At 38.1% G+C, this 18,994-nt stretch overlaps 1 protein-coding gene across 6 annotated transcripts in view; it reads left to right on the forward strand.

The window, feature by feature from the left end:
• LMO7 (LIM domain 7) overlaps positions 1–18,994 on the forward strand; it is a 212,263-nt gene that overhangs the window by 68,612 nt on the left and 124,657 nt on the right. For all 6 annotated transcript variants that reach the window (XM_061133687.1, XM_061133683.1, XM_061133686.1 and 3 more), the window contains exons 2-3: positions 4,158–4,228; positions 17,129–17,198. In XM_061133687.1, the coding sequence (XP_060989670.1) occupies positions 4,158–4,228; positions 17,129–17,198 (141 nt within the window). The remainder of the gene's footprint in view (positions 1–4,157; positions 4,229–17,128; positions 17,199–18,994) is intronic.

The raw sequence follows: 18,994 nt of genomic DNA on the forward strand, positions 1-18,994 counted from the left end.
ATGTAGGAGACACAGGAAATTGACCTAAACCTGATGGAATCTGATTTCTTTTGACTGTCATAAAAAATTAATTTGTGTATCTATTGCATAAGAAACACTGTGGTTACTACAGAATATACATAAGCAAAAAAAAAATACTTTAATTAGCTATAATTCTACAACTTAGAAATAATTGCTGTTAATATTTTCTATATTTTATTTATATAATGAACACATATTTATATATGCATATTTGCATAATGCATAGAATTATGGAAATTGGGATCATACTCTGTACTTTTTCACAAATTGCCTTATAATTAATGTGTTAAGTATTCTTTGTAAGTGATAAATCTACTTTTCTGACATGAGTTTAAATTTCATGCAGTTTTGTTTTATGGTTATATTACAGTTTATCCAGTTTCTTTTTATTGGGCATTCAGAGTGTTTTTACTTGTTGCTATTATGCAAAATGCTGTGAAGCAGTTCTGCTGATGTCTCTGAGTTCTTATCTGGCCTTACCTGTCTTAGTATAAATTCCTAGATTTGCACATAGTTTGCCCCAAAGTAGCCATGTTTAAGATGTCGGATACATTTCATACATTGCCTTCTAGAATAGTGGTGTCATTTTATATTATGTTCACTAGTGTATAGAACATGTCAAATTCCCATGTCCTCAAAATATAAACTTTTAAGAATCTGTTTAGTTTTGTAAATACAGTGTAAATGGAATCTGGTCTTCTATCATTATTTAGATTTTGATGAAGTGTCTATAAATGAATGTGCTTCTGGAATGGGACAGTGGTAAAGAAGCCACCTGCAGAATGCGGAAAACAAAAGAAACATGGGTTCGATCCCTGCATTGGGAAGATCAGCTGAAGTAGGAAATTGCAACCCACTCCAGTATTCTTGCCTGGAAAATTCCATAGACAGAGGAGCCTGGTGGACTATTGTCCATGGGTGGCAAAGAGTCTGACGTAATTGAGCATGCACGCACATGTGCATGTAGAAAGAATACATTCATGTTTTGACATATGGAGGGAGATACTCTTAAATCTGCTGCATACTATGATTTTGCCTTTCTGTTGTCTTTTTGGAGAAACTTACCATTCTGATAGTTGGGTTTTCTGAACATCTCTATGTATTCCATTATTTCTACTTTGTTAATTTCTGAATCTAACTCAGTGTTGTCTATACAGTACAGAGGCATTCTTTTGAGGGTTAATTATTGCAGTGTGTTGCTGGGTGTTACTTGAAGATTGATGCATGTAATGAGGTTAAGCATATACCACTGTGAGCCACCCTTAGGTACTTGATTGCACAGCATCTTGGCCATTATTAACAAATAGGTGAAATTTATCCAGTTTCAGATGAGCAGGCTAGGGTTCATGGAGGTGATTCAACTTGATTAAGATCACACAGCTACACGATAATGAAAGTGCGATTTGATTATGCTTTTGTCTGGCTTGAGCCCTTTCTCTTTCCATTTCCTCACTCATTACACTGCCTCTCGACTGGCCCATCCAGTGCCGTTGACTGTCACTCTTCTCTGCTCTCCACGTGTCTGTGGGGCGCACCCCTTCTTCCTTCTCCCTTACTGCTTCTAATCTACCTTGACCTGGCAACATAATCTCCAGATAGTTTCAGTGGTGGATGATTAAGAATTTGTAGCTCTGAGGGGCTTTCCTGTGACTGACTAGAGAGAATGGACTTTGAAATTGGCTTTGGTTATTCCTGGGACTTTTTAGCTATTTTTTAGCTTTGGGTAGGAGTTCCCAGGGCTTCGCAGGTGGTGCTAGTGGTAAAGAACCCGCCTGCCAATACAGGAGATGTAAGAGACTGTGGGTTTGGTTCCTGGGTTAGGAAGACCCCCTGGAGGAGGGTATGGCAACCCACTCAAGTGTTCTTGCCTGGAGAATCCCATGGACAGAGGAGCCTGGCAGGCCATAGTTTATAGGGTCGCAAAGAGTTGGACACAACTGAAGCACCTTAGCACGCACGCAGGAGTTTCCAGATAAATGAGATGTTACTGTGTTTTCGCTAGCTGCAATCAGTGTTCACTTTGAGTTTTTTGGATCTATTTGGGGAAATTCAGAAGAGTTTGTGCCTCACGGGTTAGCTGGGATAACCCATGAAACACTTGAGGTTACTCCTGAAGGAATGTACCATTCCATTTGGATATATTTTACTGCACTTTTAAACTTTGTGTTTTTTTCTGTGGCTGTGAGCTCCTTGCATTTTTTTTTTTAAGGTCTCTACCCAATATCCAGGTAAGTGCATCTAACGGAGACACTCAGCAAATGTTTAATTCATGCAGTGATGTATCCCTTCTTAGAGAATGCCCTTGTAGGAAAGGATCTGCTACTTCCTGCAGCTGAATGTGTCACCTTCTGGTCCAGGCTTCTGTCCTTATTTATAGAACCAGCTTATGAGAAACTACCTTTAATACTAGACAGAACCATTATTTTGTCAGTTACCCATTGTTATGAGTAGTGATGGCACTCCTGGGTGTTGTGAAAAAGATGCAGAAGACATACAGGGACTGGAAGTGGACTGTAAAGCTGTCAGTGGTGAGTAAGGACAGCAGGAGCTTTATAGTTCACTGAGAGTTTAAGATTAGTGACTTTCCAATCAGACTTCAGAGATTGGATTTTCTCCTGAAGTGGTGGTAGAGCAAGGCCTCTGCTTGTGGGTGGTGGGTCCATCTCTAGGGCCACTGCTGTACCAGCTGCTGTGGTGCATCTGCCAACACCCTTGGCTGGGGTCCCAGACCTAGGAGGTCTTTGGAGCAGCCTTCCCTGAATGGCTTACATTTTTTATTCTACTATTGTCCCAATGTTTTTGAATTGATGCCTTTGAAGTATGGTGTTGGAGAAGACTCTTGAGAGTCCCTTGGACTGCAAGGAGATCAAAACAGTCAATCCTAAAGGAAATCAACCCTGAATATTCATTGGAAGGACTGATGCTGAGCTTCCTAGGTGGCGCTAGTGGTAAAGAACCTGCCTGCCAATGAAGGAGACATAATAGACGCAGGTTCGATCCCTGGGGTCAGGATGACCCCCTAGTGGCAGAAATGGCAACCTACTCTAGTATTCTTGCCTTGAGAATCCCATGGACAGAGGAGCCTGGTAGGTTGCAGTCCTCAGGGTTGCAAAGAGTTGGACACCACTGAAGTGACTTAGCATGCATAGACTGATGCTGAAGCTCCAATACTTTGATCACCTGATGCCAAGAGCTGACCAGGGAAAAGACCCTGATGTTGGGAAAGATTGAAGGCAAGAGGAAAAGGGGGCAGCAGAGAATGAGATGGTTAGATAGCACTGACTCTGTGAACATGAATCTGAGCAAACTGCAGGAGATAGTGAAGGACAGAGAAGCCTGGTATGCTTCATTCATGGAGTCTCAAGAGTCAGACATGACTTAGCAACTGAACATTCTCTCTATGGGATCCCCTTTCCTCCCAACCACTCACCCTCAAACGACAGGAAGATAGAATTGGTAGACGTTTTCTCAGCAGTTTCACTAAGAACATTGTTGGTAACCATAGGCATGGCCTGCTCATATATAAGAGCCCTAAGTGTGGACTTGTCTGTTTAAAGTAATACCATATTCCCTCTCTCTTTTGTCTGTCATTGTCAGGATTTAATGATTTTCTTCTTAGGATATTGCAGTAAATAGCTCTTTACACAAATCAGGGACATTTCATGAGGATGTTTAAGGATAGTCATGCCCTCTGCTATACAGCTTTGTAATGAAACTTGAGGGGTTTCAGAGTGGAATTGAAATTAATGATGTGTGTATATAGTTGGTATTTCAAGGTTATACCTTAATTTGCTTTTATTTACCCTTAGTAGGGTAGATTGCTTTTAGGCTTTTTAAAAATAGAAAATATGCTAGAAATAGAACTTCTAAGTTTTGTTTATCCTGCATAAAATGGTTGTATTATAGACACCACTTGCTGTGGTTTTTTCTGTTTATATTTGTTCATACTAAAGTGGTTAACCGCTGTCTTTGTAACATAGAAATGCATGTACAATTTCCTATGTGGAACAACTTTTGGTGATATCTGCACATTCTTTAAGTATGACTTTGGATGCCTATTAATTAATCTGATACTGAATTTGACTTGTGTATTATTCCCGATTAAGAGAAAATTAATCCCCAAATTTGTCTTTCAGGCAGTAACAGAGAAGAATTTTGAAACAAAGGATTTTCGAGCCTCTCTAGAGAATGGTATTCTGTTGTGTGAGTAAGTATTTAAAGCATTTAAAAAATAATTCAAAAGCAAAGGTGTGTGTGTGTCTGTGTGTGTGTGCATACATGCATGTTATGAGATATCTTATCCCCCACTCCATGGCCACTATAGTCATGGACATGTTTTCCTGGTAACAAGTGAGATTTGATCCCTCAAATTGACATTCCCACAGTACCAGACAGTAGGAAGGGGTTATCAGTCTTTGTATCTAAAGATAGCATTAGTGAAATATATATTATTTTAAATTAGTAAACAAGAAAGATTATTATTGCTTAAGGGGCCAGTAGGGGTGGGTGGTTGAGGAGAAAGCCTTATCACATAGCACCAGCTCTCACTTGCTGTGAGTATTCTACTATATGGAGTTGCCTGGTTTAGAAGTTAGTATGTAACTTGTTTCCTTCATCAGTACATAGTGATGATTATAGAACAAATTTAGTAGCAAATTTCTTCTTTGAACTTTTAAGTGGAGTCATTACATTACCACAATCAGTTTGAGTTATGGGCCAGCCATTCATTCAATTAATATGATGTTTTTAAGAATCACATCTGAAGCTTTGGTTATCCTAAGAGGCTTGTGCCATGATTGATGGTATGGAGCCTAAAGTGTATGTTTAATGTAATATTTTGTTCCCCCGTGGAGGCAGAGTACAATTTGCCAGGTGGTGACCTTTGAGAGTGAGGGGCAAGCAGGCTGTGGAATGCAAGGACGAACTCCTGGGTGAGGGTGCAGATTGCAGATGTGAGCAAATAAAGTATAAGAATGTACTTAAGTATGTACTCACATTTTTGAAAGCACTTAAGTATTCCAGTCCAGACACTTATGACATAAGTATTTATGGAATCTGTCCACAAGCATGCACTGGGAGTGTATGTGCTCAGACTTAAATGATTTCATTTATCCTTTTACAGGAAGGTTGTTTAAAGCAAGGATCAGGAGTTACGTGGCCTAGGTTTGGTTCCTTGCTTCATATTTTCAGACATTTGAGCAAGTGACAATACCTGAGCTTTATTTTCTCATCTATAAAGTAGAGATCAGAGCATCTGGTCTGCCTAATTTACAAAGTTCCCATAATATTGGGTTGGCCAAAAAGTTTGTTTGGGTTTTCCATAACGTCTTACAGAAAAACCCAAACAAACTTTTAGGCCAACCCAATACATAAATCAAGGTTTCTATAAACTATCAAACTTTATGTACATAGAAGTTGTTACTAGGTAGATGGCCATGAAGATAAAAGTCTCTCACCCGCTCTGTTGGTAGGTGTTCAAACTTCTTTGTCTTAGAGCAGTGTTGTTAAGTTGAGCCTTATTAAGTGTAGATATTCAACCATCAATGACCTACAGAAAATGTCCATTTCATGTAATTCTGCACAATAGAGAGTAGGACAGTTATATGAACAAGGGCCACAAGGAAAGTTTAAGGGAGGTTTCTTGTCCTTTTCTGATGTCACATTCAGAGTTGTTGTAGCCAAATAGTGTTTAATCTTGGTTAGGCTATGTGGTCAGCTCAGTTGATCATTCAAAGAAAGTTACTTTATCTTGGTTTGCAAATTATATATATTTTAATGTGTTCAGAAGATGGAGGGAAAAAAAATGATTGTTAGACACGTGATCTGGAACTTTAGCTATGAGTATACATTATTTAGAAGCTTGCTGCAAAAATAACTTTGATGTCAATTGCAAGCCCTGTAAGTCAGGATTGGGGTAGTTGGGTTTATGTAGGAGGCAGACTTGTGGAGCACAAAGTTGTTTTTAGACTTAGGAGTGCACGTCTAACAACCCAAATAGGTGATCTTTTCAAAGAGCTCACTTTGTGATTTTATAGTTCCAGTGATGAGTTATTACCCAACACTTTAAGGGATCTCCCTTTTGGGGGCATCACTTTCCAGAACTAGGTCATTAAACATACTTGTAGTGACACTTAAGTGTTTTATTTAAAATGCAATTTATGTACCAGCCTGGGCTCTGATTTACTTGAGGTGATTTCCAAAAACTATATCCAATTTGAGTAGATTGTCATCAGTGAGGATATTCAGAGTTGATTTTAAAAAAAAACAACTGTTTTGATGACAACAGCATTATTAGATTAAATACATAGTTCTACCTTCATGGCCACAACATACATTTGGATGCATGTTTAGAGACAGATACATTGGTTTTTAAAAATGTCATTTAAATTCACAGCCTCCAGACGCTCATTCTTTGTTTCCTAACTGAAGTAACATCAATTTGGGGTTTTGTACATTACCAAATAAGTCGTCAATCTATTTAGTACCCAGTATTCTTTAAATGAATATTCCCAAAAGTAGTGTAAGTAAATATTTAACTGTGGTAATCAGCAATTTTAGTTTAAGATGAGATCCCAAAGTACTACATGATGTTTGTATTTAAAAAAAAAAAAACTCTTACTGGTGAAATTTCATTGGTTATAACTCTGGTTAATGAATGCATTTTAATCTAATAGATCCAGTGTTGAAAAAAAATCCAGGTAACTATATTCTGTGTAAATTTATAACTAAAGAAAAGCCTAGCTGGTTGATCTGCAAAATGATTAAGCATCGTTGTTTGATCACATCATCCTGAATAGTTGTAGTTTCTAAGAGGAGAGTAAAACCTGCTGCTCAGAAGCCTGGTATTATAAACCTTGACTTTTAAATTAGTGGTAAATATAGCAGGGGTTCCCAGGTGGCTCAGTGCTAAAGAATCCCCTTTCCAGTGCAGGCGATGTGGGTTCAATTCCTGGGTCAAGAAGATTGCCTGCAGATGGAAATGGCAAGTTAGTCCAGTATTCTTGCCTGGAGAATCCCATGGACAGAGGAGCCTGGTGGGCTACAGTCAATGGGGTTGCAAAAGAGTCGGACACAACTGAGAGACTAAACAACAGGAACAAAATGTATTAGGCTGTCTGTCTCTGCTAATATTTTACCCATCTGAGATATCAAATTTTAGCTGAAATATGATTTAAAAAAGGAATTCAGATTTTTAAAATATTCCATAGGAAAAGGCTGACTTCTGTTTAGTTCATTGTCAGAAAAATGACCAATTCTTATGAAATATGGGGTCTGCATATGGCCTCTTTAAAAATCTCTAGACATCCTAGTTCATTATCACCATTAGAGTTTTCTTACTATTTTATCTAGCAATGTCAGCAGCCTTTTATGCTTTAGTAGTAGTCTGAATTGGCATTCTGGAGTATCAAAGAGTTGGAGGAAATGAGCTCATTATAGTTTTTTCCCAACTGGCAGTGTACTGACATTTCAGATAGTTTAAATTGGGTATAAACGCTGCACTGAGGTTTCAGACAAGATACACATCTGAGTAATGAAGGTAGTTATGTGCACTCATTGCCTTTTAATCTGATTGGCTGTTGAAGTTTTTGTCTTCTGTAAATCATTTTAGTATCATTTAATTTGATAGACTGTGGGATCCAATCAGTGGAGGGCTAAAGAGTACTTCCCTGGTTAAAATCTGTTGTAGTAATCATTTTACTGTCTACTTTTGGCATGTAATCTCTCTTGACTTTATTAAACAGTGATATGGGAACAAAATCTAATTTGAGGGATTTTCTAATTAGTAAAAGGATTGACAGGGGTCTAAAAGGTGATGTCAGCTCCTTGTTATAATTTTCTATGAATTTTATTCGTAGTTTCCATTCATCTGTCTCCTCTCTCCAGTGTTTATTAGAGTTCATGAAGACTGCCTTACTATGTACTTAAAAATACTCACAATCTGGTCTTGCTCCATGGTTCTGCAGTATTATTTCTCTTCTCTAAATATATTTAGTTGGGGCATATCCAGCTAGTGATGTGAGTAATGTCATAGGTACTCATCTTGTGATAGCAATCTTGGAAATATTTAAATGAAAACACTCTTTATGTTCCTTATGAAGTAAGAAGATATATTTGGAGGTAATCTTAATAGGTGTGTCTCTGTTTAGTCAGTCTGTACTTCCCATCTCTGGAGTTATGCCAAGTCTTTACTCCATCCCAAGTTAGCCACTCAGACATTGATGCCATTTTGAACTCAGGGCTCACATTATTGAGCAAACTCTTCTCTTACTGTCACCAGGCCTTCCTTTCCCTGACTTGCAGCTTGGAAAGAGTGGAGCAAATTCATCTATTAGTTTGAGAAACCCTATTTCTGTTTATATCTGCTGTGTGAATACTATCCTGTCTTCCTGAAATGATCTGGGATTTTGTTGAAGATGTTTTCAAAAGAAGAAGAAAAAAATGATTAAAATATACTCCTGTGAATTTACCATGGGCTACTCAGGTGATTGTTTTAAAACATCAGACAAGATAGAGAACCTGGCCACTTCTCATTCATGTGAGAGAGCTCTTTCCTTTGTTAGAGTTGGAGACATGCACATGTTGAGTGAAAGTGACATCAGAGGGTTCTTGGGACTTCTATGCGGGGCTCCATATAATGCCCATCCATAAGAGTGAAGGCTTTTTTTCTTAGACCTCTTTCTGTTTTGAATTTCCTGAGGACAGTTGCATTCATACAACTGTCCAGCTCACCAACCTATTGACCCTGATCCATATTATAGCCATTTAAAATTTAGGTAATAAGAACTATTTTTCTTCACTTGAAGTAATACAAGCTTTGAAGTTTCTATACCATTTGATAACCCAATAGTAGACAAACAAGGGTTTCCCAGTGGCACTAGTGATAAAGAACCTCCCTGCACATGCAAGAGATGTAAAGAAATGTGGGTTCTATCCCTGAGTTGGGAAGATCCCGTGGAGAAGGCCATGGCAACCTACTCCAATATTCTTGCCTGGAGAATCCCATGGACAGAGGAGCCTGGCAGGCTATGGTCCATGTGGTCACCAAGAGTTGAACATGACTGAAGCAACTTAGCATCCATGTATAGGCAAACAGAGATGCAAGTATTGGGAATCCCTCAAGTTCATAAAGATAATTAAATAATTTTAAACTGCCTTCTTTTCATGGTAGTGTTTTACGGTTGCCATCTATATGCTTTCTTTTTAAGCTTCACAGTTATTTTTTTCTATAGCTTATTTCCACATATGGCAAAACATAATTTTTTAAAAAAAGAATTAGTTTTTACTAATTGAAGTTGAAGGTAAACTTGGTAAATGTCAATTAAAAAATTGACTTCTGTAATGGTAGTCAGTTTTTCTGTGGAAAATTCTGAAAGAGATGGGAATACCAGACCACCTTACCTGCCTCCTGCGAAACCTGTATGCAGGTCAAGAAGCAATGGTTAGAACTGGACATGGAACAACAGACTGGTTCCAAATAGGGAAAGGAGTACGTCAAAGGTGTATATTGTCACCCTGCTTATTTAATGTCTATGCAGAGTACCTCATGTGAAATGCCGGGCTAGATGAAGCACAAGCTGGAATCAAGATTGCCGGGAGAGATATCAATAACCTTAGGTATGCAGATGACACCACCTTTATGGCAGACAGTGAAGAGGAACTAAAGAGCCTCTTGATGAAAGTGAAAGAGGAGAGTAAAAAAGCTGGCTTAAAACTCAGCATTCAGAAAGCTAAGATCAGGGCATCTGGTCCCATCACTTCATGGCAAATAGATGGGGAAACAATGGAGACAGTGACAGACTTTTATTTTCTTGAGCTCCAAAATCACTGCAGATGGTGACTGCAGCCATAAAATTAAGACGCTTGCTCCTTGGAAAAGAAGCTATGACCAACCTAGACAGCATATTAAAAAGCAGAGACATTACTTTGCTGACAAAAGTCTGTCTAGTCAAAGCTATGATTTTTCCGGTAGTCATGTATGGATATGAGAGTTGGACTGTAAAGAAAGCTGAGTGCCAAAGAATTGATGCTTTTGAAGTGTGGTGTTGGAGAAGACTCTTGAGAGTCCCTTGGACTTTAAGGAGATCAAACCAGTCAATCCTAAAGGAAATCAATCCTGGATATTCTTTGGAAGGACTGATGCTGAAGCTGAAACTCCAATACTTTGGCCACCTGATGCGAAGAACCAATTCATTGGAAAAGACTCTGATGCTGGGAAAGATTGAAGGCAGGATGAGAAGGGAACGACAGAGGACGAGAAGGTTGAATGGCATCACCTACTCAGTGGACATGAGTTTGAGAAAGCTCCAGGAGTTGGTGAAGGACAGGGAAGCCTGGCATGCTGCAGTTCATGGGGTCTCAAACAGTCAGGCTTAACTGAGTGACTGAACAACAAATGGTAGTTGTATTATACAGATGGACTGCAAATTTTTCAGGAGTTTTTAAAACATTGTGGCCTCAAACTTGAAGGTTGAAAGCTTTGGTCCTATTTCATGAACTTGCATGTACCATCTACAGGGCTTTCTCATCCTAAATATAAATTACTAAGAGGAGGGCACATAACATGTCAACATAGGGCCTCTGAGGGAAAAAAATGAGACTGCTGTTCTACTGAAAATAAATGGGAGTAATGTATGTGCTAAATATATGCGATATAAACAGTTTATATTAGATTTGATCCGAGAGAGGTTATTTTTGAAGTAGTTTTTTGATACGTTGAAGGCTCTCAGGCAGGTAAATGCAAAACCATGTGTTGGCCAGTAAATGTTGAAAGTACAGGAATTCTGGTCAGTGCAAATGAGAAGTGTTAGGAAAGGGAATTGAATATTGCAAAAAGGGAAAGTATATAATGATATTACATCAATTAAAAAGCAGAGTCATTGCCTTATATGAGAGACTTGTTCTCTGAAATTTTTACATATTGACAATCATCAGTCAGAAAGTCAGATAAGAACTATGGGATAAAGCAGTAGTGAAAAAGTTTAGAACATGGTTTATTGTTTAGAGAAGTGTGTGAGACTTTTATTTTGTTTGTTGTAAATGTAATGGTAAACTATATGATTTGAGAAACCCTTGTGTACTGTTGGTGGGCATGGGGAAGAAGCTATGCATAAAGACTCTTCATAGTGGAAAATATTAAAAAGAGCTTCAGTATCTAAAACGTGGTACATAAAACGTTGGTACAACTTTTTACATCCCTGACAAGCAGTGCCTATAAAAGCCATTGCACTTGGGGAGATGATGCAGTGAGCAGCTGACAGGCATAGGGGAACGGTGTGGCTGTTCTTCATGCCTGGGGTAGGCACAGGAGTGCCGCCTGCTGATGCCAAAGTGAATTGGTTCATATTACCAAATTCCTTTCTAGACCATTCCTGGTGGCTTCCCTGGTGACTCAGACGGTAAAGAATCCACCTGCAATGCGGGAGACCTGGGTTTGATCCCTGGGGTGGGAAGATCCCCTGGAGCAGGGCATGGCAACCCGCACCAGCATTCTTGCCTGGAGAATCCCCATGGACAGAGGAGCCTGGTGGGCTGCAGTCCGTGGGGTCACAGAGTCAGACACAGCTGAGCGCCTAAGCGCACACACACAGACAATAATACCAAGAGCTTGACATTGATGGTTTCATCTCGAAATAGAATGTAAGGAACGATTCTCTCTTGGAATGCTCACGCTTTGCCAGACTCACTTAAGGATGCTTCAGGCATCACAGTGAGGCCGAGAAGAAAGTCCTGTCACCCTGAAATGATGCTTGTCAGTTGCGTTGGTACTCATTTCTTCCTGCTCCATGTACTTTGCCATCTTAGCATGTATTGTTAACGATTTATTTGTGCTCTATCCTGACTCAGCAGTTTTCAAAATTACTCCCACAGGAATTCTAGAAATTAAAGTTATATTAACTTTACTACTAGTCTTTGAAAATACTAAAGTGATCATAGAATTTTGTATTGAATGCCTTTTAACTTAAAAATGTTAAATTGCATATACTTATTACTCTGCCCTAAATGTGTGACTCCTCCTCAAGGTGGTTTTTATTTTTAAAACATTACCACTTTTGAACCTAGCTGGAGATAACTAATTAAAAATCTTGGTAAGAAATTTACTCAAGGTAGATGCTCTAAATTAATATAACTCATTGCTTACTCTCTTGATCGGCATTTGACAATTGGAAGAGAAGAGTAGAGTTTAACTCATCTGGCAACAGAAGAAAATAGTAAAGGGAAGGTGTCCTCTTTGGAAGAAGCACAAAATCATTTTTAGCATTTAAGTGAAACTAAAAAAAGTTTTTCTAAGTTCGTTTCTACAAAGAAGATAGAAGTTTTGAACCATTCACAGAAAAATTTCTGAGTTGGAAGTTAGACTGTGGATTTATAAAATATTTGATGATGCCAGGTCCCTCGGTAAGTCCTAGGAGATGAGATGTGTTGGGAATGAGAGGACGTGTTTCTGTCCTCTGAACACCTTCCTGCTTCGTTGCTCTGTCTTCAGTTGACACCTATTTGTTGAGCACAGTCTGCATCTAGAAGAAACGTAGGCAAATGATTAAGTGATGTGTAACACATAAAGCAAGGCATTGCTCCTTAATTTGTCAAGAAATATGTAATATCTTTATTATATCTTTTAAACAAATATTTTGCATACTGATAGGAAAAGTTTAACTCATATGGGGATATATATTTAGAAAATGTAGCCAACAGAAAGATTAGAAATAGGTACATGTGAACGACTAACCAAATACTTGAAGGTTAAGAAGTTCATTCTCATTGCATTGATAGGCTCTTTGATGTCAATCTTTCTAATACATTTGGAAAAAATCTTTGGAAATAGGAAGTCAAAAGATGCCTCTCGATTTTCTAACTCTGCCCGAGCTTTCCAATAAAAGGGAAATGAGATTTGGCATTTGGAACTAGTTCCTAGAGACGAGGAGACAGGGCATCACCTTCTAGTTCTCATGAAAGCCTTTAATAACTGAGCCAGACGCCACGCTGAGCTCTATATGCAGTTTTCTTGGGAGTGTCACCTATGACTTATATTTAAAGTCAGGTCATGTTCACTGGTGGCGAGGTTTCTGAACAGAGGCATCTTCCTCACATCTGTAAGTCAGCTCCCTTGGAGGGAGGGAGCAGTGCATTTTGGAGAGGAGGAGGATAGGTGGTAGGAAAAACTAGAGGAAAGAGTGGAGTCATGCCTTTTTGTGGGTGTGTTCTGTCTTGGGAGATAGAAAGTGAATAGGTGTTTCCTGGTTTTACCTCTAGGTGTTCTGGTTTTCATCTTCCCAAAAGAGCAAATCTCTGGTATGCTAGCAAAGCACGTGGCCATATTTATGCCATGGCTTGAGGGAAAGCTTGGGGAGTTGTGGTATGATTCTACATAGGATTAGAGGGGTGGGATAAGAGGCTAAAGTGATCCCTTGACTGCCTGTTGTTCTTTGTGCACAGAGGTAGCTTGAAGGTTAGCATGTTACTTGGTTCCTGAGTAGAGCCAGTGACCTGAAGTCAGTGTTGCCTTTAGGAATTCCACATGTATAATTAAAGAATGCTTATCACACAAAGGGGCTTCCCTGGTGGCTCAGTCAATAAAGAATCTGCTTGCAATGCAGGAGACCCAGGTTCTATCGCTGGGTCGGGAAGATCCCCTGGAAAAGGGAATGGCTACCCACTCCAGTATTCTTGCCTGGAGAATTCCATGGGCAAAGGAGCCTGGTGGGCTACAGTCCATGGGGTCACAAAGAGTCAGACATGAATGAACGACTAACACTGTTGTGCAAAGAAGTTCTGTCTGTGAAAGAGAGTAGGAGCCTCTCGTGTGGCGTTTGTGTTTTATTTGATTCTAAGACTGTGCCCTCCCTATTCATTTAGATAGACTTAAATTTCACGGAAGTTTAAACTTCATGAAACCTATTTTTCGCCCCAGAAGGAATATCCTAGAAGGTCTTCCTTTAGTTGTATATGAATATAATTGCAAACAATTCATTATCAGATTGGATGTTCACTTTTTACCGAAACTGTATGAGAATTATCTTCATACTCCAGTGCTTAGAACTGACACCGTTTTAACAGTTGATGAAGTAAAACCGCATTTTCCTCTAGTGACATCATATTTTAGAGGGTTGTTTGCAGGTTATCCAGAGTGTTGTTTTTCCTTGTGGTTACCTCCATGTTTGTACACATGTGCGGGTGAATGGAATGGAATGGAATGCGTCTTCAGGAATGGAAGACGCCAATCCACTGGGTGTATGTTATTGCTGAGTAATAGCTCTGAAACTTTCTGATGAGGGAGGAGTCCATTAGCTCATTATTGGGAGACATCATTTATCTGTGCTATTTTCCTTTACTTCTATTCCTTTCTTCTTTCTTTGACTTAACTGAGAATAGGCTAGAAACTGTCTTAAAAAATTCTCTTGATAGTACTAACACAGTAATACAAAAATGGTAAGCGAAGTCAACCGGTAAATTGACTATTCTGGCCAATGTCACCAGTGACTCAAATGGGTGGAGGAGGAAGTTACGACTCTGTTCCTTTAATAAGGACAACTGATGTCAGACTTCCCTGACATTTGATAAGTTGCCTCAGCTCATATTGGTGTCTAACTTTTTATATCAGAAAGATTACATTTTAAAACTCAAGTTCCTGTAGGAAAGTCAGTGCCAAACCAGTGATCAACAACTACTGTGACTTTCTTGATTGACACTGCTAGAATTATGTTTCTGTTAAGTGATGTTTCAGTGTTAGTACCATGCATTGCAAAAAGCCACCAGGAATAGAATTCAAGAAATACTTGCTTAGTAGGGAACAACTACAAGAATTAAAATTGGAGTTGTCATTTCTTATAAACTTGCTCAATTCTTTTCTAGCTTTTCAGCTAGTGATTAAAGAAAAATATTGTGACCATGAAGGGAGAAAGCCTTCCTTCCTACATGGTTTTCAGTGCACAAATAAGAAATTAGGAGTCAACGAGGAACAGTTCTAGGAAATGCTTATAGTCGAAGGGTGGTTCTGTCATCTATGTTAAGTTGTTTAAAGATCTTAGTGTGAAGAAAGTATGAAAACAGAAAAACAGCTTTTGTTCACCAGACTAAGTCTTCATAATCCACTGTTTTGTAATTTTGAATCCTGTCGAACAACATTCTGAAGGTCATTAAATTGAGACTTTTGTCTTTTTTTATTTTTAGCACACTCAAGTGTATATATAAATCTCTGGAATGTTGAAGGAGTGACATTCCACAAGTGTCAGATTTTTTTTTTTTTTTTTGTTGCCCATTGTGAAGGGGAGACCAGTAAATTCAGAATGTTTGATTCTTTCTCCTATATTTGCTTTCATTTTGGAGCTCTGGTACAGAATAAAGAATTTTTTTCTTTTTTTTGTGGCAGCATTACTGAATAGAAAAATCACTGTTTCAAATTATAGTTTCCTGGCAGTGATTAATGATTGATTAAACAGGCTAGCCATAATAGAAAAGCACTATTATATTATTAAATTTCTACATGGCTTAGCACTGTTATCAGAGCACTGCAACAAAAAAATAGAAGTCACAAAAATCTAGATTTAGAACCTAAAATTGTACTCTTAAATTTCGGATGTCAAAGCTGCGTTCTAAAAATGTTTCAGGATCTAGAGACTTACAGATATCTTTGCAGATTCTGTAACAACAACAGAAACTTGTTCAATGTTAGATTCTGAGGTAACTGTTATCCTATTTGGGGGCATTCTGATGCATTTAATTTTTACCCAGTCATTCCGTGGTGATAAAAAAGCAATCATAGCCTTGAATGAGTTACCAGTGGCTACTAGTTGGTTGGTTGTTTGAATGAATTCCATCGCAGCCTTTAAATCTGGCAAAACAAACAAACAAAAAACCCCAGACATGGTTTTTGAGCTACTTTTTATTTATTTATTTTTCAATAATAAAAATATTAATATTTTTATATTCTAGAATATTCTTTCATTAGAGACAGTATATACTCAAGAAAACTATATGTGAAATATAACAACAAAATACCTATAAGCTGTAATTATCAGGCTCAGTTATGAAGACACTGTACAGAGCTGGCAGTCGCCCAGCACATGTTAGAATTACAGTGATGAAAGCAACATAATATATTCTCACTTCTTAATGTTTCAGTTGGAGAAGGAAATGGCAGCCCACTCCAGTATTCTTGCCTGGAGAATCCCAGGGATGGAGCAGCCTGGTGGGCTACAGTCCACGGGGTTGCAAAGAGTCAGACACGACTGAGCGACTTCATTCACTTCACAGTGTTTCAGTAGTGGTTTGGAAACAGATAACAACTGAATTTGTTCATCGGTATTGTAATCAGCAGTTGAAATTGAGCTCTGTTTGGGAAATTCCTGTGAATTTTCCTTATGTAAAAATTATACAACAAATGTATTTTAAATAAAATATATAAGAAGGCAAATTATATTTTAAGATATTAGTGAATATGCCCCTTTGGGGTTGAAATTTATCCTTTATTTAGCTGTTGACTGATAGCTTCCATTTACTTTAGGCAACTTTTTTTCCCATTTTTTAAAGTTTGTGTTTTGTATTGAGGTAGAGCCAATTAACAAACAATGTTGTGACAGTTTCAGGTGAATGACAAAGGGACCCAGCCATATATACTCACATACCATCTATCCCAAGGTTATCTGACGGCCTGGATGGGAGGGTAGTTTGGGGGAAAATGGATGCATGTGTAAGCTACCTTTTAAAAGGTGGATAAGTTTGAGAAAAAAATCAGTGCAAATGATTAATAGAAAAAGGTATTCTTAGGTTGAAGAGAGCTAAACGATAATGGAAGAGATTCATAAACTGTTGAAACAGAATCAAATATTACCTTTCTTTAACAAATGTGGAACTGTTTTTAAGGACATGTCCTTCAATGTAGAAATGTGTTTACATGCTCTCAGAGACCTATTCACTATTGTTGACAGCACTGGTTTTTGTTTCTTGGTGTATTTTCTTGGTTGTTTGTTTTTTTCTTGGGCTCTTGGGCCTGAAGAAAATATTGGAAATGGATGAGTGATATGTATGTTTTTTGAAAATGTTGAAAAGAACATGAAGCTAATGTTAGCTTTCTTGTAACTGCATATGTTGTTTCTTTATTTACTTTCAGTTTGATTAATAAACTGAAACCTGGAGTCATTAAGAAGATCAATAGACTGTCCACACCTATAGCAGGCTTGGTAAGTAGTAAATTTTCTTCAAAACTAGATTTGTCTCTGTAAGAAAATGGGTATAAACAGATTCTCTTATTTGGAATTATCATTGAAATCAGGTTTGGAGTCTTTTGCTCAAGAAAAGTATTTTTCGTGATCTCCTTAGAGCCTTAGTTTCTCTTCTGTTTCTGTTCTTCCTGGGAAGCTTTTATTCTATTTATTTAGTTTTTTCTTTGTTTCACATTTTGTGCCCTTGGACTTGTTATGTCCTCTTTCTTGGCCCATTTGTTCCACAGATTGCATTTGTTGAGGATCGTGTTCGTGTTCTTTGCAAATCTCAGCTTCCATACATTGGTTGCTAGGTGACCACAGTTTATGGAAACTGTCCAAAACTGATGCATTGTTACATTTCAGGTGCTTTGTGCTTAGGCATGGCCCTCACTTGGCGCACAGGTCTTGGAGGGTATTTGGACCTATCTGCTCTTTTGGTTTCCTACCAACATCCTGTGTGGTGTTGGGTGAGTCACCATCTTCCCCTTCGTGTCAGTAATATTTTCCATAAGATAACTATTCATGATTTTCTGGATTCCTTCTAGCTTTAAATCCAGAATTTTGTGTATGAAAAATACTCTATCATTGTATAGATTCTCTACTATTGAGAGGTCAGTAGTAAGGTGGCTCTATCTTTGGAGATAAATAATTTATAATGACAGATGAGGGATATTTTTCAAAATTAGCAATCCCAAAGAATCAAGACTAATGATAGGAGTCTGATTAAAAAAAATTAATTTTACAAAACACTGAAGTTTAAGGCAGCTGTTTACTGGAAGTAAATAATATATATGTTATCTTTGGAGTAGTCAAGTTTCTTTATAATACATTCAGGCACCTTCTGTTTGGCCATCCATGTGTTTGCAGATGTTAAAGGCATTAGGGATTAAAGGTAGCAGTACTAAAATGTCTGGGTTTGTAGTTGGCTTGAGGATCTCATCAGAATTTTGACAGGAAGAAGTTGGTGACAGAGTGTATATTATTAGAAAATATCTGTCTAGGAGACAAAGAGTTTTACAGTTCTTTTCTTTGAAAAAAATAACAAAATTGCTATTTTTTTTGAAATATAGGATGCAGTTGACCCTTGAGCAATGCAAGGGTTAGGAGTGCTGACATATCATGCAGTTGAAAATCTGCATGTAACTTTACTCTGCCAAAACTTAACTGCTAATAGCTTACTATTGACCAGAAGCCTTACTGATAACACAAATAGTTGATTAGCAAATATTTTGTGTGTTATATGTATTATACACTATATTCTTACAATAAAGTAAGTTGGAAAAGAAAATGTTAAAATCATAAGGAAGAGAAAAGTACATTTACAGTACTGTACTGTATTTATTGATACCATAAGTTTACATCATCCATTTACAAGATGGATCATCTGTCCACCAGTACATACATCAATATTATCTCACATAATACAAACCACCATGGATAGTATACATATTACTAATGCTAGACATCAAATTCAGAAGGTAATGTGAAAAAGAAATTCATATTTATTTAGATGTAATCATGCATTGGGTTTCCCTGGTGGCTCAGTTGGTAAAGAATCTGCCTGCAATGCAGGAGACCTGGGATCAATCCCTGGGTGGGGAAGATCCCCTGGAGAAGGGAACAGCAACCCAGTCCAGTATTCTTCCCTGGAAAACCCCATGGACAGAGGAGTCTGATGGGCTACAGTCTGTGGGATTGAAAAGAGTCGGACACGACTGAGAGATTTAACCCTTTCACATTCATGCATTGATAACAAAAAATAGCACTACGAT

This window comes from Dama dama, chromosome 30 (genome assembly GCF_033118175.1).
Source record: "Dama dama isolate Ldn47 chromosome 30, ASM3311817v1, whole genome shotgun sequence".
NCBI classification, from domain to species: domain Eukaryota; kingdom Metazoa; phylum Chordata; class Mammalia; order Artiodactyla; family Cervidae; genus Dama; species Dama dama.